This window comes from Pleurodeles waltl, chromosome 10 (assembly GCF_031143425.1).
Source record: "Pleurodeles waltl isolate 20211129_DDA chromosome 10, aPleWal1.hap1.20221129, whole genome shotgun sequence".
NCBI lineage: Eukaryota > Metazoa > Chordata > Amphibia > Caudata > Salamandridae > Pleurodeles > Pleurodeles waltl.
The window spans coordinates 64,988,346-65,008,975 of NC_090449.1; the positions used below are offsets into that span (position 1 = coordinate 64,988,346).

General features: G+C 45.2%; 1 protein-coding gene across 1 annotated transcript in view; it reads right to left on the bottom strand.

The window, feature by feature from the left end:
- SCNN1B (sodium channel epithelial 1 subunit beta) overlaps positions 1-20,630 on the bottom strand; it is a 168,074-nt gene that overhangs the window by 17,541 nt on the left and 129,903 nt on the right. Inside the window, exons 8-9 of the mRNA XM_069209671.1 lie at positions 5,239-5,356; positions 3,075-3,150 (exon numbers count right to left, since the gene is read on the bottom strand). Of these exons, the coding sequence (XP_069065772.1) occupies positions 3,075-3,150; positions 5,239-5,356 (194 nt within the window). The remainder of the gene's footprint in view (positions 1-3,074; positions 3,151-5,238; positions 5,357-20,630) is intronic.

Below are 20,630 nucleotides of genomic sequence, written 5' to 3' on the forward strand. Positions count from 1 at the left end.
TGCCCCAACGGTGCCCACCTGGGGGCCCTGGCCTACCTTCTCCATCAGCTTCTGCGGTTCCGGAACTCAGAGGCCAGATTTCTCCATTTCAGCTCTAAGGGGTGCACCGTACCTGCCTCCCACACAATGTTCTGGCTCTTGGGAAATATAATTTAAGGTAGTCTGCGAAGTGCCTCGGACAGTGGTTGGCGGAGGGCCCCAATTCTTGCAACAAAAGCTCCGAATCTACCACCGAAAGTGGAATCTCAGATCTCACGTGATCCCACTGCTGGTGGCCCCCAGGTGAAGCATCTTCACCCTTCAGACTTCTAAACTTTGGAATATTTTCCAACTCCCAGAATATCTTGTATTATAGAAAGCAACACAAACACTGCCTGTTTCTGCCCTCAGTTTGAGGCCTTCACACAATCACTGCATTGCACTTTGTATTCTTTTATTCTCTAACATTCATGTTTGAACATGGCTGACTCCAAGCTGTGGCTGGATGTCTACTGACCGATAATGACCTGGCGCTTGGTCCTATGCACCCATCTCACACCGCAGCCAGGTCAGGGCATGCGTTCTGTGGAGCTATGGACCTTCGCACACCTGTGCTAAGGCATTCTATGGTGCTTTCATGGAGATCCAGGTGAGCCAGCAGAGCTGGAACCAAAGCAGATGAAGCGACAATGAATACAAGCACCAGCTTGCACACAGGCAAAGCAGCTGAGAGAGCAAGTGGCAGCTTGCAAGAAATCAGACTGAGTAACCTTGGTGGCTTCAGTTTGAGCTAGAGGCGCCCTGTAAAGGTATCTGTGCTGCTGTCTGTAAGACGTCTGTGGGATTTGTGGAGTGGACTGACCCCAAGCTCTACATGTATTGGTATTTTTATAAGCCAAACCTACTGGGAAGAACTCTACATTACGTGAGCGGGTGAAAGATGGGCTACAAGGGTGTGTACATCAAGGGGGTCTACGTGAATGAAGACATTTTATGGCACAGGAAGATGAAGTGAGCATAGTGTTAGCTCTTGGATCCAAATAACGTCGAGAGCTTACACTACGCTCGCCTCTCTCCAGACGTAGGATTTATCATGGTCCTGTGAACATCTATCATTATTTTGCAATTTGGAGTTTGGAACTCGTCCGCATCGGTGACACAACAGAGAAGACAGTTTTTTTGCATCATGTGGCAATAACCGATGTCTATAATATATGCCTAAGCACAGCTTTCTCATATGTGACTGTCCCACATTTATAATGGACTCATCTTTTCTAACGCTTCTGCCTTGAAAAACTCACTTGGTGACAAAACATGTGTTGACTTATTTAATTGATTGACCATGAAGAATTATTACGGGCGGCTGTGTATAAATGAAGGAAATACAAAGGACTTTCACTGACATGAATGAACTACGAGGCTACAACAGAGATTTTAGTTTTCTTTAAGGACTGATCCAAAATTATTATATATTTGGAAACTATCATTTGCGTTCTATGTACTCATGCCAGAGTGCTGTGGTCTTAGTTGGATATTTCTATCTTGTGCATTCTTGTGATACATACTGTTTTGTCTTGAGGTAGTAGGGCAATTGACCACATAGCATCACAAATACTTCTTTATTTCAACTACTGGACACATGTGGGAAGTGCTTCTACATTATCATTACTACCAGTTTTTAGGGTCGAGCCTGCGTTGCATGCGCTCGCGCATGCGTATCGTAGCGAGGCGCTTTAGTGTTTAGAAAAGGGCTCAGAGCTTTCTCGACGTCACGTGCGTGTTTTTCATTGGTTCGTGGGCTTGCCTATTAAAATCTGCTTGCTTTCATTAGTCTAAGGCATGCACACGTCATGCCTTTTCCGGTGGCTAGCCCTCCTCGAGCGCATCGACCAAGTACAGAAAACATGAGAGGCTCGCTGTTTTCTGTCCGGCTCGTGGACTACCTTTTCTCTAATTTACTAGTGCGATTTCGCTTTGCAGAAGTCGAGCGCTTTACATAGTTAATTGCACTTTTTCGGGTTACGTGCATAAATGCACTTTTGCCGATAGGTGAAAAGTCGGGTTATGAGTTTACAACGCTATCAGCTCTAACATGAGCAAACGCGAGACCCGTTGCATTGCAAATGCTTGTTCTGTTTGTGTTCATTCCCAGAATCAGATGATGTTGAGTCAAGCTCAGAGGCCAGGATTCCAGCAGGGTCCCCCAAGGCCCACAGGCAGCAGCTGTACCTGCTAAGCCACATCTCCTCCCACCCACCTGTCGTGAGGGTCTCCTTTGGCTATTAGAAAGAGACCAGCAGACTTGCTATGTTTTGGGGGGAAGAGGATGTATGGGTTCCTGAGTCTCTTCTTCAGGAAGCCAGTACCTGTGAGATGAAAGTGAAGATTTACAACAATCGGAAGCCTTTAAGACGCATACTACACTACAACATGGTGAGACATTTATTTCCTCTGAATATCCACTCAGTACTTCTCAATTTATCCGAACCTGGTTTGAACCAGGAATTGCTTAATTTCTTTTGAATGTACTAATTTGTGTATTCGGGCAGAGGGAGCACACACTCTTTACTTCAGGAATAAAGCACTGCCGCGTGGACCACTTTACTAAGGTGAGCCAAGGGACCTGTTCATTCCTGCAGACGAAATTGTAGGACAGAACGCGACACTCTGTCCATCCCCAGATCTAAGCTGCCCTTCCATTTAAAAACCCAAGGAACTCTGGGGAGTTTAGTCCTGGTTCAGATGCATTGAACCAGCTGGATTAAAGAACTGCTGATCAAGATTCATAGAAGGAAATGGAACGATTGATCCAGTTTGTACCAGTAACATTTTGCATCCTCAGAGCCCTGCAGTGCTTTAGAGGGTATGTACCACACGCGGAAGCCAGAATGCTGGCTCAGAAAGCAAAGCACTCGACCACCAGGTTAAATCCTTGGGCAACCAATTGAGTCTTCCAACCTTCCAAAGCAACTAAATTGAGTACCATCATATTGGGTGGCAGACAAATCATTTACAGCACTTAGAAATTGCAAATAAAAAAGCTGCTATAACACAAATCTTCGTTTTCCTAAAACCAGATACGAAAAAGTACTCACTTGCAAGACTGTTTGCACAGGTCAATGCAGTTCTCTCGGGCACTGACTGAATCCCGCAGGGTGTAATAACAGGGTACTGTGTGTGAGAAATCAAACACATACAATAACTTGTGAGTCTTGAGTCTTTGAAATTGCACACGGTGATTGACATTAATTTTGAGACAGGTTAGCTTTGAAAGCAATAGGAAACATAACCCTGTCTCAAGAAGCACTGCTAAGTACGATGCAGACATAGCGAGGTACCATTCTGCCAAAGCAATGTAATGTAGTTTGACACTGAGATGACAAACTTCAGCCACTGACAAAGCAAAGGAGCACTGAAAAGATGGGATCCTCAGTCACTGGAACTGCAAAGCAATATTATCGAGATTGGATTGGATTTCTCTTATAGGGGAAAGTAATAGTGAAAAAAGAGATCCTTCAGTCATTGTGTTGCAAAACAACACTCACAAGAGGCAATCCTTCCACCCCTGGCACTAGATTGTCAACAACCATGCAAAGGAACATTGAGAGAAATGTCATCCCATGTACTAATATCCAAAACATAATCAAGAGAGTGATATTTAAGAAGCCTAAACAAAATTACTAAATGACTCCAGAGACAATCGGACTTGAGTACCAGGGCCAATTCAGGACAGCTGACAATACCAGCAATTAGCCAATGCAGTGGTATCCTAAAACACTCGTCCAACTTAATTATGACCTAAAAAAATAAACTGAGAGAAGAATTGATTGGTTAAACACTGTCACAAGAGAAACGTAAGATCAGTTGAAAGTACTACCCCGAGACCAAGGTAAAGCACAACCTAAAATGCAATACAGCCCAATTCCCAAACACTAACCAAGACACAGTTTCTCGGTCAATGTTAGCCTAAACAAAACAGAAACACAAGATTAATGCAGGACAGATTAAACACAATCCCCACTCCGAGAAAACAAACACAAGATTCATTTCGAGTATTGGAAAGTTTACCCAGAGTTCAATGTCCAGAAAGCTGAAGAGAGAGCCTTTGACACAATGAAAGATCAAATGTGATAACGGGACTAGAATCATATAGGAATTGTGAGCATAATTTCACACCATTGAAATGGTCAGTGAGGATAGCCTGAACCACAATTAATTGCATGATCCACTAATAACTTAGACTTAATGACAACAGCAATGTATAACTGCAGGGCATACACCTAGTAGACCAATGCATGGTAGCCTCAATCACAATTAATATGGCAAAGATCGTCTAAACCAAAATCATTAAACTAATGTCTGTGTAGCCAACAAACTAATCATTAGATCAGTGTGAGATTACTACATTATCACTGGACAGCTGTGGAAACAGCTTAAAGCACCATCAGCAGATCCGTTTGTAGATCATTTAAACTGGAATCACTAGACCAGCAGCAAAGAGCGTCAAACCCAGTTCATAGACTGATGCATGGATAGCATGACAAACCAATCAGAGATGGACAGAAATATGGTCATTAGAGCACTGGACAGTTAGCCTGAAAGCGATCACATGATAAATTTCTTGACAGCCTCAAAGAAAATCAAAGAACCAACGGGAAATCACAAGAAACACACACAGTAGATCAGTGCATGGATGCAGTGCTTAATTTGTCAATAAAAAGGTGCCGGTGCTCAAAGCTCTCCTTTTAAAGAAGCAGCTGCTGGAATTAAAAGTGCGAGCACAGAAAACTGAGGCAGAGTAATCCTGAAGCCACCTCGGGCCTCTTCAATCCATTTACAGCCACTCCCCGCCCCTTCGTCTCACTCTTGCAGCTTCCTGTTTTTCCCCTTTCTGATGCTTTTTTGTTTTTCTCTTCCTCCGTCTTTCCCACGTTCTTTTGCTCGCAGTAAATGCTTGAGACAGCAAACTAAGCGCCGGCCCTCAGAAATAAGTACCAGTGCTCCGCACTGGAAACAACAAGCACAAATTAAGCGCTGCATGGATGCCTGAAGCAGAACTGCCAGATATTGGAAGTTTATTCTAAAGGACCATTCAGGGCGTCTCTATAACAAAATGATTAGCCTTGAACATGCATTGCTAAACCGGACATTGCACGTATTCATGGGTAGCTTGACACAATCACAGAACAGGGAATCGAGAGGCGAGGCACGCTCGGAATGCCACGATGTGCCTAGAGTCATTCAGCGCCATCACCTTACCCCACTCTGAGTTATTCTCATGGTTGCAGTACTGGGCTCCTTTTGTCCGGGGATAAATGTAGTGGACGCAGCCACACTGGGTGAACATCTGCTCTTGGAAACAGGACCGCAGGCAGGACTGGACAGGAAGAGAAAATATAGCTTTGTTAGAACCAAAATGAGCAGGAAGCTTGTTTGCCTACGAGTCACAGTGTACCTGGATAAAATGTTTCCCACCAGGGAAAGGGTAAATTTCACTGCGCCATTTTAGGGCCTCCCTGCGTGGGAACGCCCCCCTTGCATACATTATGCCTGGCGCAGGCATAATGTAGCGCAGGGGGTTACAAAGTGGCACAAGGAGGCGCTAGGGGCTTGTAAATATGCCTCCATATGTCATTAACACCAATAATCACAGGGCCTTTCAATACTCCAGGATAAGTCTTTCCAAATGTCTCCATTGCGGAGAGGGGTCAGAGTCAGATTTGTGGAGATGTGAAGTCAGTAGGTCTACCTGAATGAGTTATAAGCGCTAGTAACGGATTTCTTGATGGCTTAGATAAAGTAGTGCACTTTATCTTGAAGAGATTGTATTGTCAAGTACAACTTCTGGATGCAGAGGTCCCCCCTTCACGCCTGCACACGTTCCATCAATAACTAGGAACTCAAACCACATATACAGACAGCAAACTTCAAATATATACCCACAAAAGTGCTACAAATAACACTCGACTTTTATACACTCACACGAACACACACACTGCTGTGACCTACATACACACTCATCGATTCATACCCAGTGGGTACTGAAGACATCTCTCAAAGTTTATCATTGTAAAACCCATGAAGTTTACTAAAATATTGTGTTGAAGTGACTTCATAATCTGAGCTATTCCATAAACAAATATTGCATTTTTTGGGAAACGTCATTTGGAAGGACGTTATGGCTTTGGTCCAAAACCTAAAAACGACTGACATGTTGTGTTTAATTATGAAACCATAACTGATCCTAATGTACATCGCAGGACTTCACACATGACATTACAGATGGCATCACAAATTACATCATTGGCCCCACTTATGACATCAGATAGGACAAAACTAATGACTCCATTAGTGCCCTACTACTCAAAAAGAGGAGGTTAGAGGTCAGCAAAGGTTTGAACTTTCTGAATTAAGCCATTGAGGAGAGGACGGGCAGAGCTGTAGATGAACTTGATTTGCAGGCCACAGGGCTCCTGAGAGTTACTGTCAGAGATCTGATCCTTAGCTCCTGGGCTCGGAGGGAGGGAGGGCAGATGAGTTGGCTGAGCTCTGATGTCAGCCCCATGGGTCCTGAGGAGGAACGGGAGGGGGATGTTAGACTGATGTTTGGACCAGGGCGCCAGAGAGATAGTGCGTGTGAGTGAGACGGTGAAAGATGTGCTCAGATGAAGCCTCGGAACCAGAGCTCCACAGACAGAGGAGGTCTGAGCATCAGTGGGGGGGGGGGAGAAGAGAGGGGGGGGAGAAGAGAGGGGGGGAGAAGAGAGGGGGGGAGAAGAGAGGGGGGGAGAAGAGAGAGAGAGAGAGAGAGAGAGAGAGAGAGAGAGAGAGAGAGAGAGAGAGAGAGAGAGAGAGAGAGAGAGAGAGAGAGAGAGAGAGAGAGAGAGATAGATTTGCTGTTCTCCGAGGTCTCTAAGAAAAGAGAGACAGAAAGATTATATATATATATATATATATATATATATATATGCACATGCTTTGATTAGGGCTTCGCTGGGCTCTCAAGAGTCAGGGCCTGGACTCACTTGAGCAACGGAGAGCAAGAAAGAGAAAGGAATGATAATGTGAAAGAGAGAGGGTTGAGAAACAGAAGTCAAGTGAGGCAGCGTGGAAAGGTCATAAAGGTAGAGAGAGTGAGAGAGACTGAGAGGAGGAGACAGAGAGAGAGGAGAGCTTAGTTTTGCTGTACTTTGAAGTGTCAGGGCCAGGGCTCCTGAGATACAGAACAAGAAGAAGAGCTGATGAACGTGAGATGCAAAAAGAAGATCCAGATCGGAGGTCGGGGGGTTACTGAGCCCCGGAGAGTCAGCACCAGGGCTCTGGAGGGACAGAGAAGAAGAGAAGGAAACAGAGAGGTGAAATCAGAGACTTCCCGAGCTTCGAAGTGTCAGGGTCAGGACTCCAGAGCGAGCAGGACAGAAAAAGAAGAGCGAGAGAAAGAAAGAGAAAAGGAGAGAAAGAGAGAGACAGGGCCAAGTGAGAGAAAGAAAGAGGACTTTAAAGTTAGAGGGCAGTGTCTTCATACGAGAGCCTGGAGCGACTCCGGTAGGAGGTAAGGGCCACATGTACGTAGCCTTTTGCACGTCGCAAACAGCGCATTGGGCTGTTTGCGACGTTCAAAATGCACTTCCCCATGTACCAACCCATTTTTGTGATTTGGTAAACTATTTACCGAATCGCAAAAAAGGATTGCGACTCACAATTACGAAGGGATATTCCCTTCCTAATTGCGACTCGCAGTCCCATGTATGACTGTTTTGTGACCGCGAATGCGGTCGCAAAACAATCACAGTTAGCACCAGTGTCACACTGGTACTAACCCATTCGCAAACGGGAAGGGGTCCCCATGGGACCCCTTCCCCTTTGTGAATGTCAGTGAAAACATTTTTTCAGAGCAGGCAGTGGAAAAAATGAAACAAAAACGTTTCATTTTTTGATTTTGAAATGCATCTCGTTTTCCTTTAAGGAAAACGGGCTGCATTTTTGAAAAAAAACTGCTTTATTTAAAAGCAGTCACAGATACAGTTGTCTGCTGTCTCTAGCAGGCCACCATCCCTGTGAGGGCCGCCATTCCCAAGGGGGTCGCAAATTGAAACCTACCTCATGAATAATCATGAGGTGGGCATTTGCGCCCCCCTTGCAAATCACTAATAGTGTCATTGACACTATACAACATAAGGTTTTGTGACTCGCAAATTGCAAGTCACTCTGACTCGCAATTTGTGAGTCGCAAAACCAAATGTTGGTACATGTGGCCCCAAGTTCTTTATATCATGTTAGACCCTTAGGTTACAGCAACAGCAGGAAGGGCCTTTTAGGGCTCCCTCCTTTCTCCATCTGTCCCTGTATCCTCCTTCCACTCCAGACCACACTCCAGCATCCTCTTACATCCCTCACTCTCAGCAGGAGAGAGCAGGATGGGCTTCGGTAGGCTCTGGTGTTAGGGCCCGGGCCTCAGAAAGGGAAGAGGCCATAGCTCATCAGAGTTCAGATGTGCCAACACGAGGGACCCCCAGTAAGGAGATTAGAGCTCCAACCGTTCACATCTGCAGATCTCTTAGGAGCACAGAGGTTTATATTTAGTTCTTATCTCCTCTGGTAAGGGCTGTAATTAGTGCGTTGTGAAAAAAATCATTGTTTTATTGGTGGCACAGATTGTGAATGCTTCATTATGTAACATAAGCAAAGGAATGAGGAAGTCCAGGTGAAAACAGAATAACCTATGTATGAAGTCACATTCCATTCTAGTGAAATATGTGTGATAAGTATTTCTTGTTAGAAAACACAGTATGAAATCGTTTAGCATTAAGTTGCTTGAGATCTTGTATTATTTTTTATCTTTGTTAGTGGATATTTCCTAAAATATGGGTTGAATTATCCCCTGGTGTACATTACAAGGATATTGTAATTTACAAAGGAGTCTGGGTCCAAAAGGTGAATCAGTCTGAGTTCAGGTTTCATTTTTAGGTCTCAGAACTCTAAAGTACATTGGAAATATCCTTTTAAAGTATACCCTTATAATGCAAGTAGAGGTGTTTCATTCCTTATAGTACACAGCACATTTTAATATGTCAATTTCAAATGTGGCTGTAGTTTGGAATGTGTTATGACATGCAGGGTGATTTATTATTTCTTGTAATCAGTACTGAGAGGTAATACATAGCCTTCCATAAATATTTCCAATTCAGCTAAGACTATACATTTTTTGGGAAAAACAATTCTGAAGAAAGAGCTGAAACACACGTTTCCCCTATTCACTGTGTGAGCAGCAGTTATACATTTGATTGGTGACTAGCCTATCACACCGGGTCAGGCTGCAAATATTTTAACTTCACAACGCAACTGCAACTAAATTATAGAAAAGCAGTGATCTTCATATTTGCAAATGAGTAATGGTGTTAAAAGTAGACCAGAATAAGAAAATTAGAGATATAGTTAATACAGTTATTGTACACTTTCATCAGCACAACACAAGGGCAAGAAGGTTCCAAACCGGACAGGGGCTTGGAGGCCATACCAATAGCATACTGCACCCTACGGGCCAGATCTACAACAAAAGTGGCACATCGGTCCCGATGTGCCACTTTTCTTGTGGCGACCGTGCCCCACCTAATGACACCATGGTTGAACTGTATTTACAATACGGTACACGATGGCGGTCGTTACTACAACTGGGTCAAAATTTATGATGCTATTGTGGTGCTTTGCTGGATTAGCACCATAAATTATGACGCTAGTGCAGCAAAGCACTAGGGAGGCCCATAGGTTACTATGGGTCCGTCACTTTAAGGAATGCCTCGAGCAGGCGTTAAAAATGACGGAAAAAATGTTGCAGTAAACTCTTGTAGATTTCACTGCGCCATTGTTTGTAGCCTCCCTGTGTGGGAACGCCGCCTTGCATACGTTATACCTGGCGCAGGTAGAATGTGGCGCAAGGGGTTACAAAGTGACGCAGTGCTAGCATTCCACCACTTTGTAAATATGGTGCGGAGAAATGGCCTCCTTAATGCCATATTAGCATTAAAAATTGACGCTAGTGTGGCAGAAGGGAGCCACAAGGGCCTTGTCAGTCTGGCCCTATATACATATGTATAACTTAATGTGTCATTCTGTTCTCATGGATATAGCAATACCTTGGTTTTTAATTTCTGGTATTTTGTCAGAATGCAGTATACAGAAACATTGCCTGACATAAATAATTTATACTAAATATAGTTTACAAGAACATCGTCCCAGTGGGTATAGGTTTTCTAATTAACCTCAATAGGCAGGGGTGTAATCCAGGCCCTTGCAGCACAGGAGTGGTTTGTAACTCTTCAAGGAAACCCTCAGTTCTTCTGGGGCCCCCCCATTCAGCCCAATGCCAATCATTATCTGTGAGGTACGGGAGATTCACGGGACCGCATCACATTTTGTGGTTGGCATAATTTTGCATTATGCCACTGCCAATATTTGTTGAATGATATTTTTACAATGATAATCAGTACAATATCCTTTTTGTCTTCAGCAGTCCCTTGTGCTTAAAAAAACCCTACGTCCTCCATCTTACTATTGGGCCCACAGAGATGCTATCAGCGCAGGGGGGGTCACACTTCCTTGAGCCTTCTGCTCTCCCTTCGACTTGCAGGTACCTAAGTGACCAGCAGTTGCCCTTCTGCTGGTTATGGTGCCACAGTCGGTTGAGATTCACTTGGCCTTTTGCTGCTCCTTGGACCGCAGCCATCCCTTGGGCTTACAGCAGCCCCTTCGTCTTCCTGTAGTAAGTCAGACCTCACTCAGTTGCCTTTGTTCATTGTGGACCTCGAGGCCTGATGATGAGTTGTACGAATCAAAAGGGAGGTCAGGGATTTCCTAATTACTGTTTGCAATGATTATGAGGTTGGACCACTGCAAAATTACAAGCTCTGAATGCAGCATTCTTGTGATGCAGGGGAAGGAAGGGGAAGCTGGTGTGACTGCGGCGGTGGGGATGGTGGGTGGCTGGGGGCATGGTCTGAGTGCGCAGGGCAGATGCTGAGACAGACTGAAGAAAGCTGATGCTACAAATGGAGGAAGTAACCCTGAAGAGCAGCGTGGCGTAAAGTTTAGGGGTTAGCTAGTCTGGCCATGGAGAATGGCTGCTGAGGTCAACAAATGTCTAGGGTGAATATCTTCTTGTCTAGGGTGCTGCCTAGCTCTAAAGCAGCTGCCGAATAGCTGGCACAGGTCTGCAGGTGTGTATATACCCCCAAGCACACTCCCCTTTGGTCACAAGCAGTGGACTCTACAGACAAGAACATTTGAGTCAAGCAGTGTAACTCTATTGTGTTCCTGTTCCTAAATAGGTGGAGGCACTCCCATCATGGCTTCTGTATAGGTGCACACATTGACATGTGCCATTCGCTACCAGCTACATAAAGAACCTTGTAAGTTCCTCTGTGGGGATGGATGGCAGTTCCAAGCATAAATTTATAGGAGATGGAAAAAAAATAGGAAATTCAGGGAATTGAACTGCTCAGGGAGCATTGGGTTGAGGTTGTTTCTTATCTGTTTGCACTCTTAACCAGAGCGGTACAACCTACCAGCTTCAAGATGACATAAGCGCCATGTGTGACCATTTCTGCTCAGCCGATGTGCCAGATGTGGTTGGGTAAGGGTTTGCCATGGAAGTGCGATGCCCTCCAGAAAGAAGAAGATGACTCTGGGATACCCTAAGCCCTGCATCAAGGGTTCTCTAATTGAAGATTTAGAAGTCCACCTCAAGGATTCATGACTTGCTTTTGCAGGTTGAGGGATGTATGTTCAGGGACATGGGCAAGATTTCTGATGATTTAAGACCCAACAATGCACTCCAGAAGTAGTAACAGGTCCTTTAAATGCCGCTTTGGATACAGCGAAAAGACACTGTCAGGGATTTTGCCCAATTTCTCTTGGTTGTAGGGGCAGCCTGGAAGTGAGAAAGCTAATAAGACAGCACACCACTCCTTTCAAGCTTCAGCCAAGCTTCTCTTAGTTTCCATGAAACTTCTGTGGTGGCTGTGACATCAGTCCAGGCTCGCACTGGGGAGATGGTGTGAAGGTTGGACACAGGCAATAATGAACATAAGGAGGGTGGCAGCACACTGCCTCACATCCCAGCACTCAGTTCGCCCCAATGCATCATGGTAAATGCAGTGCATGATAACACTTCAGTGACAGTCTTAAGTTTTGAAAGGATGGAAAATTAAAGACTATGACTGAAATAAGTGTTATCATGTATGGAATTTACTATAATGGACTGGGGGGGATCAGAGTGCCACTCGCACCCTCTTTTTTGTAATAATAAACGTGCTTTTGTTTTCACGTATTGCGTCACAGCACACTCTTGGATTTCTAAAAGATATTATTGTAATATTTATATAGCGCTGCGTAGCGCATTTCCGACGTTTCGAAGTGCTGCTAATAATAAAGAATGGTGGTTTTACCCAGTGTAATCATATTCAATTCCCTGTCCTCGGAAGGATGAAAGGCTGAGGGAGGCTAGAGATTTAAACTCGTACACTTAAGATCACTGCAGAGATGCCAGTGGTGAGCATTAGCTCACAGTCATCTTGTCTGCAAGTCGACATTTTCATAGGAAACAGTGGTGAAAACCGGAAAGGTCAGCACTTCCGGCTCCAGAGAGAAAGAACTTGTGTTACTTTTGGCTGATCTTCACTCTCACCCGGAAGTACTCGGATGAGTGGGATGCCATCTTGCTTTGGCTCTTTGAGAAGTCACAGCTTTCGGTCACAAACACACAGACCTCCAATGGGACAAAGGTACAACAAGGTAGTGTAAAGTATGTAGCAGTTCATGACAAGTATACCACAACAGTCCTCTGAAGTCTGGTTGGACTTTCCAGGCCAGAAAGAGTCGGTTTTCCTACTACAGAGGTATTTGGCCATAAATCACAATTTCATTAGAATAAAATTAAGTTTCTTGAAAACCCTTTGTGGACTTTGCAGTCAAGGTCTTGGCTTGCATTTACAAATGGTTTCTGGCTAGCGATAAATAGTCCTGAAACTCAGAACTGTTCAGTCCCAGTCGGGGTTTGACCTGCTGCAGTAGGGTTCACAAGATTGGTGGTTTGATAGCCCATGGACTAGCTTGTCACGTTCAAGATCTGTCAGTGCCTCAAAGCGTCACTTGGCACCGGGATACCTCTGTGAAGTTTAAGACAACAGAGAACTGAAAAAATCCAACTTCTCATCATGTACCAGTTAGAGGGATTCACTCTTCCCTAGCACATGATTGCTCACCAGGGGCTCCCTTTTCTTAGGCCATTAGTGGTGCTGACAAGGCAAAGGGGCATGCTGCAGTGCAGGGAGTGGGCAAAGGTCTGAGTTAGCGCACAAGTGGAGGCTTCCAGGTAGGGTCACCACCTCTAAGCAGTTGCTCCCCACTTTCATTGCTGTCATTGTGGTTACTGTGGTAATTCTAGTATGCATCTCCGCTGTAGCATGTCCTGTTGGGGCATCTTCCACAGTCCACAGGAGCTGGAAGGGTATTCCTTCATGATCTAATGTCCACCTGTTGTTAGAGTGTCTCTAGTCATGTGACACATTCTAAGCCAACAACACTTCAGGAACCTGGATAGCACTTGGCCATTTGCCTCGGTGCCACCCATAAGAGACTGGCGGACACACAGCCTCAACGTCCACCAAGCATTGCAAAATTTTACACAGGAACCTCTGGGTGGTCAAAGTGCTTTTGTAATGTAGAACTTTCAGTTGTGTTTACTAAAAGGAAGCTGGCCAAGGGTTCAATTCCATTCATGAAAAGCTATCTTTGAAAATCTGGGCAGACAACCACTCAGGTGAGGAGTTGTTTTTTGCATTTCTTTCATGGACTATGTAGGCAATCTTTCCTTAAACAAATGTTCCTTGGTCTTCTATACGCAGTGGCTTCTTGTCAGGCAGAACATGCCTCTGGCAGCGGGGCAGGCTTTAGAACTGGTGGCGCACTGTGTGACAGTCTTTTTTGGTGCCCCACACCCCATGGCCACCTCCTCAGATTCCCTCACTACCACCCGGCAAATGTGCCCCTCATATCTCCATAGCCCCCTTTCACATACATTAATTTGTTTTAAAGCGCTTGTAAAGGTTGGCTTTACTAATCTACTCCGCTAATTACATAAAACATAGTTCTGTTCTTTGCAGCAGGCACATTAACCCACTTCACTACTTTGTGGTGAGTCAAAGCTGCCACTAGGCAAAACTCCCATCTCTCTCTCTAGCAGGAACATTAATCACAAGAGGTATCTTGACATTCTAATTGTTTCCTGAAGGCTGGAGCACCAGGAACTTCTCAGGAGGTGCTTTTAAATCGCAAGTTTCGAAAGTCATTGCTAAACACAGCGCTCCCCCCACTCCCCCACTCCAGGTCAGCACCCGCTGCGGCCGCACCGTTCACACCGGCCCTGTTTGGCAGGTCACAAGGCTACCTCACTTCAAAGAACGAGAGGAGAGGGAGCTCATTTGTCGTAATATGCAGACACTTGTGGGAAAACCACAAGTGTCTTGAAGGAAACAGACGGGATTGTGGATAATGAGTAAAAGCTAGAAGTTATTCCCTTTCGGGGAGCATCTGGTGCTGGAGGTCCAATGTGATGGATGCCGCTGGGGCCGTGGTGTCTGCCTGCTTCAGTGGTGTACACCTTCAGTGGAATTTCAGTTTGATGATGGCAGCTATTCTTTTCACTTTGGCCCGTGGCACGTGGCACGTGGCGGCGAGGCATGAGTTATAATTCAGTGAGGAGACTTTTTCCACACATATCAAGGTCCTGGGCTTCTGAAACAATTCTTTAATCTGGAGACAGTCGGCAGGTCTGTGAAGGGAATTCGCTCTAGGGGCTACTTGGTCTCGGCACCTGAACCCGATATAGATGAAGATGCAGATGTTCCAGGCGCTACAGACATGCCACCTGGGCATCTCCTGCCTACGAAGCATTTAAGACCATTAAGTCGATATTTAGGTTTGAGCCAGAAACTAGGCTCAGTCAGCAGGATTCTTACATGTTAAGGAATTTCTAGGAGATTCCCTCTTGAGACGTTTTAGCATGAACGAGGTAACCCACCTATAACAATAGTTCTGCAGCAGTGAAATCTTTCATAGATTACTTGCTTGGATCATTCCCGTTGTCAGGATGGGAGTCCTTAGAATCCTTAACAAATAGGTGCAAACCATTTTAACATGCTTGAAAGGGCACAGACTAGTGTTTATTCAGTAGCTGTTGAAAACTGCCCAAACATCAGCCAATATGGTAAATGTGCTCTGAACTTCAGTCCTCCTTGCTTGGAGCTCAGATTTTATAGTTTTAGTGCGCAAAGGTGGTATAAGGGGTAATAGAAAAAGGACCACAATAGCCTTAATATTATTTGAAACTAAATGGGCCAAATAGACACTAAAAAAAATACGAGGGGAGCCTGTTAAAAAGGGAAGACCTGCATATAAGATGCCAACACTTTCAAACATTAGTTGCAGGTAAGTAGATAATTTGTTCTTAAGCATTGGATCTTTCGTACATGCTTGAATCACAACAGCAAGCGACACATTATGTATAGAAGTATAACATAGTTCAACATGAGGAATAAGAAAAGTTGCCTCACCTCAATTAAATAAGTTGTGAAGAACTGCCTGGCCTGCCATCATGTCTCTGTCCAATTCTGACTCGAGGCAGTTGTGTCTTGTTAAAACATGTTTATTCCTCCATGTAGATGCTCTACAAATGTTCCCAGAGTGGTACCTGCACATAAAGGTCAACTGTAGCCACCGCCTCTCTTCTGCAATGATCTGTCACCTTTCCTTGGGCAGAACATTTGGTCGCGAAGTCAGAACATGATGCTGCTGCAATAGATGTGGTAAGCCTTGCTTCAACCTCATAGGATCAAAAGTTACAAACCACTTCACCATAATTCTGAAGTCCTTCGTTCTTACCATATAGAACTTTGGACATAACCTGATGACCACAAGTGGATGGACCAGATCTCTCTCCGGAAGTAAAAAGATTCAGAAGAAATGACCACAGTTAAATTGACTGTGCTGGAAATAAGATGGAGTTCTTAGAAAGAACTTGAGGTTATTGGATAGCACTTCTCTTTCTTTGTGAAACAAGAGAAAGTGTTCTTCAATAATGCAGACATGGTTCTTATTGACATTAGTGGCTGGCATGCAGCAGCAGGGAGGCTTCCAAAGACAATGTTTACAAGTTGGCAAACTGGCTGAAATGGACTTTCATCAATTAAGACTGACTAATTGATTTGGAGTTTTATATAGCGTGTCACTGCCCTGGAACAGGGAGTTCACCGTGTTATTTTCAGACTGGTGAAGGACCTAGAACAGGGCTACCTGAAGCCCTTGACAATCCAGTTAGACAAGACCAATCGGAATGTGGATATTGCTGAAAGGAGAATCTTCATCAACCTGTACAACAAGCTTTGGCAAGTGTAATAAGATCTGAGGTGGCTGGCATAAGAATACATGCAAACCTTGGAGAAAGCTCCAGTTATAGAATAAATCTTTGTCTCTTTGCCTTATTCGCCTTTGTAGCAGAAGATGCTTGAGCCTGAGGCAAGATCTGCCAACATTCTTGTGCGATCCTAGGTGCAGAAATTCAGTGTTCAGGAACAGGGCAAATTCAGGGCGGTACAGTCATGATGAAGAATCTGACCAATGTGTCTGGAAAAGAGGCGTTTGTCCTTCTTAGAATGAAATTGTGATTTTGCTGACAATTGAAGAATGCCTGTAACCAAGACTGTCCTGGCCAAACCAAATCTTTGAACGACTCTCCCCGTACTTCACTGAAGACTCCCAAAATGAGAGAATATAGGGTAAATCGTATTAAAATGTCTCATAAGAGTTTATTGAAAAGGCCCAGGGAGATTGAATAGTTGTTTTCCAGAAAAGGTCGCCACTTGAAAAAAGTTGCCACTTGTGTGAAGTATTTTGGGAATATCACTGGGGAAAACTTTAGACTAAAGAGACACATTTTGAACTGTTTACGGCCGATTAAGGGCTACAGCTGACAAAGTTGTAGAAAATCTATTGAGCTTGCCATTTCTTGGTCTGATTTGATCTGCTGTAAGGTTTCATCATCATCACACCATCCAAATATTTCTTCCCCATAGAAAGGCATGTCCCACACTCTGTTTTGTACCTCAGGCAAGAACGAAAATACATCCTAGTTATCCCTGGTGATGAAAGGCTGCTGAGCCTGAAATTTGACACAACCCAGTGATGGCGCCGTCCATTACTTCTTAATCGCTACTGAGCACATGCTTTTCTTGACCATTAAAATGGACCTTATTCAGTGGCGGCTGACATCTAAGGAGAGTGATGGGGGAGGCAAATGGGGGGTGGGTAGTGCCATGCATTTTCGTGCCATATGCCACAAGCGAAATAATTATAATACACTTAACTGGCATGCAGGACATAATCCTCTTCCTCGCTGCACATCCTCCTCCTCTGCAGTCGGGTGTTGTCCTTGACCCTAGCCAACTTCCTTAACCAACCTGGTACTGCTCTCATGCTGTTAGCCAGCATGAGAGAAGCACCAGGATTGGAGGGAGCGGCCTCGCTCGGTGATCCCGAGGGCACTGGAGGCCTGTGGTAGCTCACACCCAGCTGTCTTGTGAATGCTGGGTTAGAGAGGTTTGAAAGTGCGCATGTCTGGCTATCCATCGCAAGACGGACGGTCAAAGGGACATGCGTACTTTGAAATGAGGTGCCCAGGCAGCCCACTGTCCTCCTTGATGCTTCCACTCAGCAGGCTCCTCCCTGATCCATACACTAAGTTTGCGGGCAGTGCTCTTCCGCTCTAATGGAGCAGCCGACTAGACTCAGCACCTTGCTTCTTTGTTATCAGGAATGAGGTCTAGGGAGGGGGTAATGTCCGCCCACATTTGTCTGTCATACCTGTCGATGTGACATGTGGCAAATCACATATCAATGAGGAAGTAGATGAAGAGGTGAACACTCACAGAGGAGAGTGCAATGGCAGTAGCGATTACAAGTCTGTTGACAGGACACTCACAGAAGTAATATTACACTTTGCAGTGGTGGACAGTGCCAAAGGAGTTTTACTAGATGATGAGACCATTGGCCATCGACTGTTTTGGTGAGAAACCTGAAGATTTTCCCTTAGGGCCTGAAGAAGATTTAGGAGGCCTGTCCTGCACCTTAGACATTATGGGGGTCATTATGACCCTGGCGGAAGGCGGAGAAGCGGCGGTAAGACCGCCAACAGGCTGGCGGTCTTTCCTCAGCGTATTATGACCATGGCGGTTACCGCCATGGTCATCCGCCGGTTCTCCGTTCCGCCCGCCAGGGCAGTGATGACTGCCGGGCTGGAGACCTGGGTCTCCAGCCCGGCGGCCGTCACTATACCGCCGGCGGTATTTTGACCCGGCTTACCACCGTGGATTTCCTGCGGTTGGAACCTCCATGAAATCCATGGCGGTAAGCACTATCAGTACCAGGGAATTCCTTCCCTGGCACTGATAGGGGTCTCCCCCACCCCCCACCCCCACCCGACTCCCTCCCCTAACCCCCCAACCCCCCTGCCATCCCCCAAAGGTGGCAGGACCCCCCTCCCCACCCTGACCCCCAAAATAACAACACTCATACACACACAACACGCTTGCAGGCACCACCAACACACATACATGCACATACACCGACATACATGCCAACATCCACACACACAGTCAGACACGCACACCCACATTCAAACATACACGCACACATCCATACAGCCATACCTACAGACATACACGCACTCATTCCCATACACACAACACCACTGCAAGCATACACGCACTCACACACCCCCTCTACATACACACCCCCCCATGCACGCACACAACACATGACACCCCTCGCCCCCTCCCCTCACGGACGATCGACTTACCTGGTCCGACGATCCTCTGGGAGGGGACGGGAGCCATGGGGGCTGCTCTGCCGACACCACACTGCCAACAGAACACCGCCATGCCGAATCACAGGACGTGATTCGCTGGGCGGTGTTCTGTTGGCGTGGCGGTGGAGCAGCCTCCACTTCCCTGCCGCCCCCGCCAGTATGGCTGTTGGCGGCTCTCTGTCCGTAAAAGGACGGAGAGCTGCCAACGGTCATAATAGGCCGAGCGGCAAACCGCCACCACTGGCGGTCTTCCGCACGGCGGTCCCTCAGCGGTCTGGAAAAAAGACCGCCGAGGTCAAAATGACCCCCTATATCTGGTGGTTTCATAGAGGTGGAATTTAGGTCTCTGAAGAAGCTGCTTTTTCTGGACCTTTAATTTTAGAAAGCACAGTAGGCTTCACTTGAGTACCTTTTGGAGGATTATCAGAGAATGCACAGAAAATCTTGGGTTAATGGTTAGAGAACATGTAATTTAAAATATCTTTTTGAGGGTCCACAAAGAAGATCTTTGGCCCACAAGAATCACAGAGGTTGCACAAGGAGTTATTTCTTTGGAAGATTGAGCCACCTTTCAAAAATAGTGTTTACCTGGAACAACACTAACATAACAACACTCCCCCAAAAGAAATTGTGTCTTGATGTATTGGGTTGTAAAAGAGAACCCAAGTAGAAGTCAAAATAGAGAAACAGGCAGGTATCTGCAATGAACAGAGAAGGATTCTTAAGGTACTCCCTCACACATGACGTGCAGAAGAAATCCGACCTATAATGACCTCCAACAGTAGTGCTAGCTTTTGCTTTTTTCATGGAATATGAGAAGAATTTGATAAATCTTGTCAGTATAAGATATTGAGTGTAATTGGGCTGTTGCCAAGGTTTTTTTGGCAGAGGACAATAGAGCTCTTGACAGGTCAATGATTGTTGACATCCTCCGTAACTTGTCCGAGATGTTCATTTGCAGTACTTGCGCATGGCAGGTGTAAAAGTTAACCTATTACAATCAGTGCTAAAAGTGCGACCATATATATCTTCAGAGCCTGGGCTGAATGCCAACATTCCTAACAGGTTGCCACTTTTTTAAACAGAGGAGTAAATAGCTGGCCTGATTAGCTTCTCTTTATAGAGTACAGACCTCATTGAAAAAAAACTGTTTCTGGTTGGGTCATTGAGAATACTGATAGTGGGGAGCGTTCTCTCCATCAGGAGTACTTAGCAGTCAATTGGGCCCCATATTTTGGATAAAAAGCCCTTATAATGCCAGCAAGCGGGCTTCCTGCCAATCTTCAACCTCAGCATCATCCCAGAGACACGAAATAAACAAAGGCAACAGAGGGCAACAGTTGATTTCGTCTCCTCCAAAAGTAGTGGCAGAACAGTGATGATTTCAGTTCCCTTTATTTAGGAGGCTACTTAAGTGTTTCATTTCTGGTCCTTGAAGAGGAAGGTTAACTCTGTCATAAATTGTAAGTTTTGAACCATTCTGTCTTTACAAGTGTTTCAAGGAGGACACAGTCTCTCTTCTTTGTGGCATTTTATTGCCTTGGCATTGAAAGGCTAGTCTGGATTTGAAAGATGCATGTTTTACTGTGATAATATTTCTGCCACACAGAAGGTTTCTCAAATTAAAATGAAACAGACAGATGTGGCATTTCATTTACCTTCCTTTTGGTCTGTCATCAACTCATAAACGTTTAAATCTGTGGTGGTGGCAATGAGAATTAGTGATAACCACATC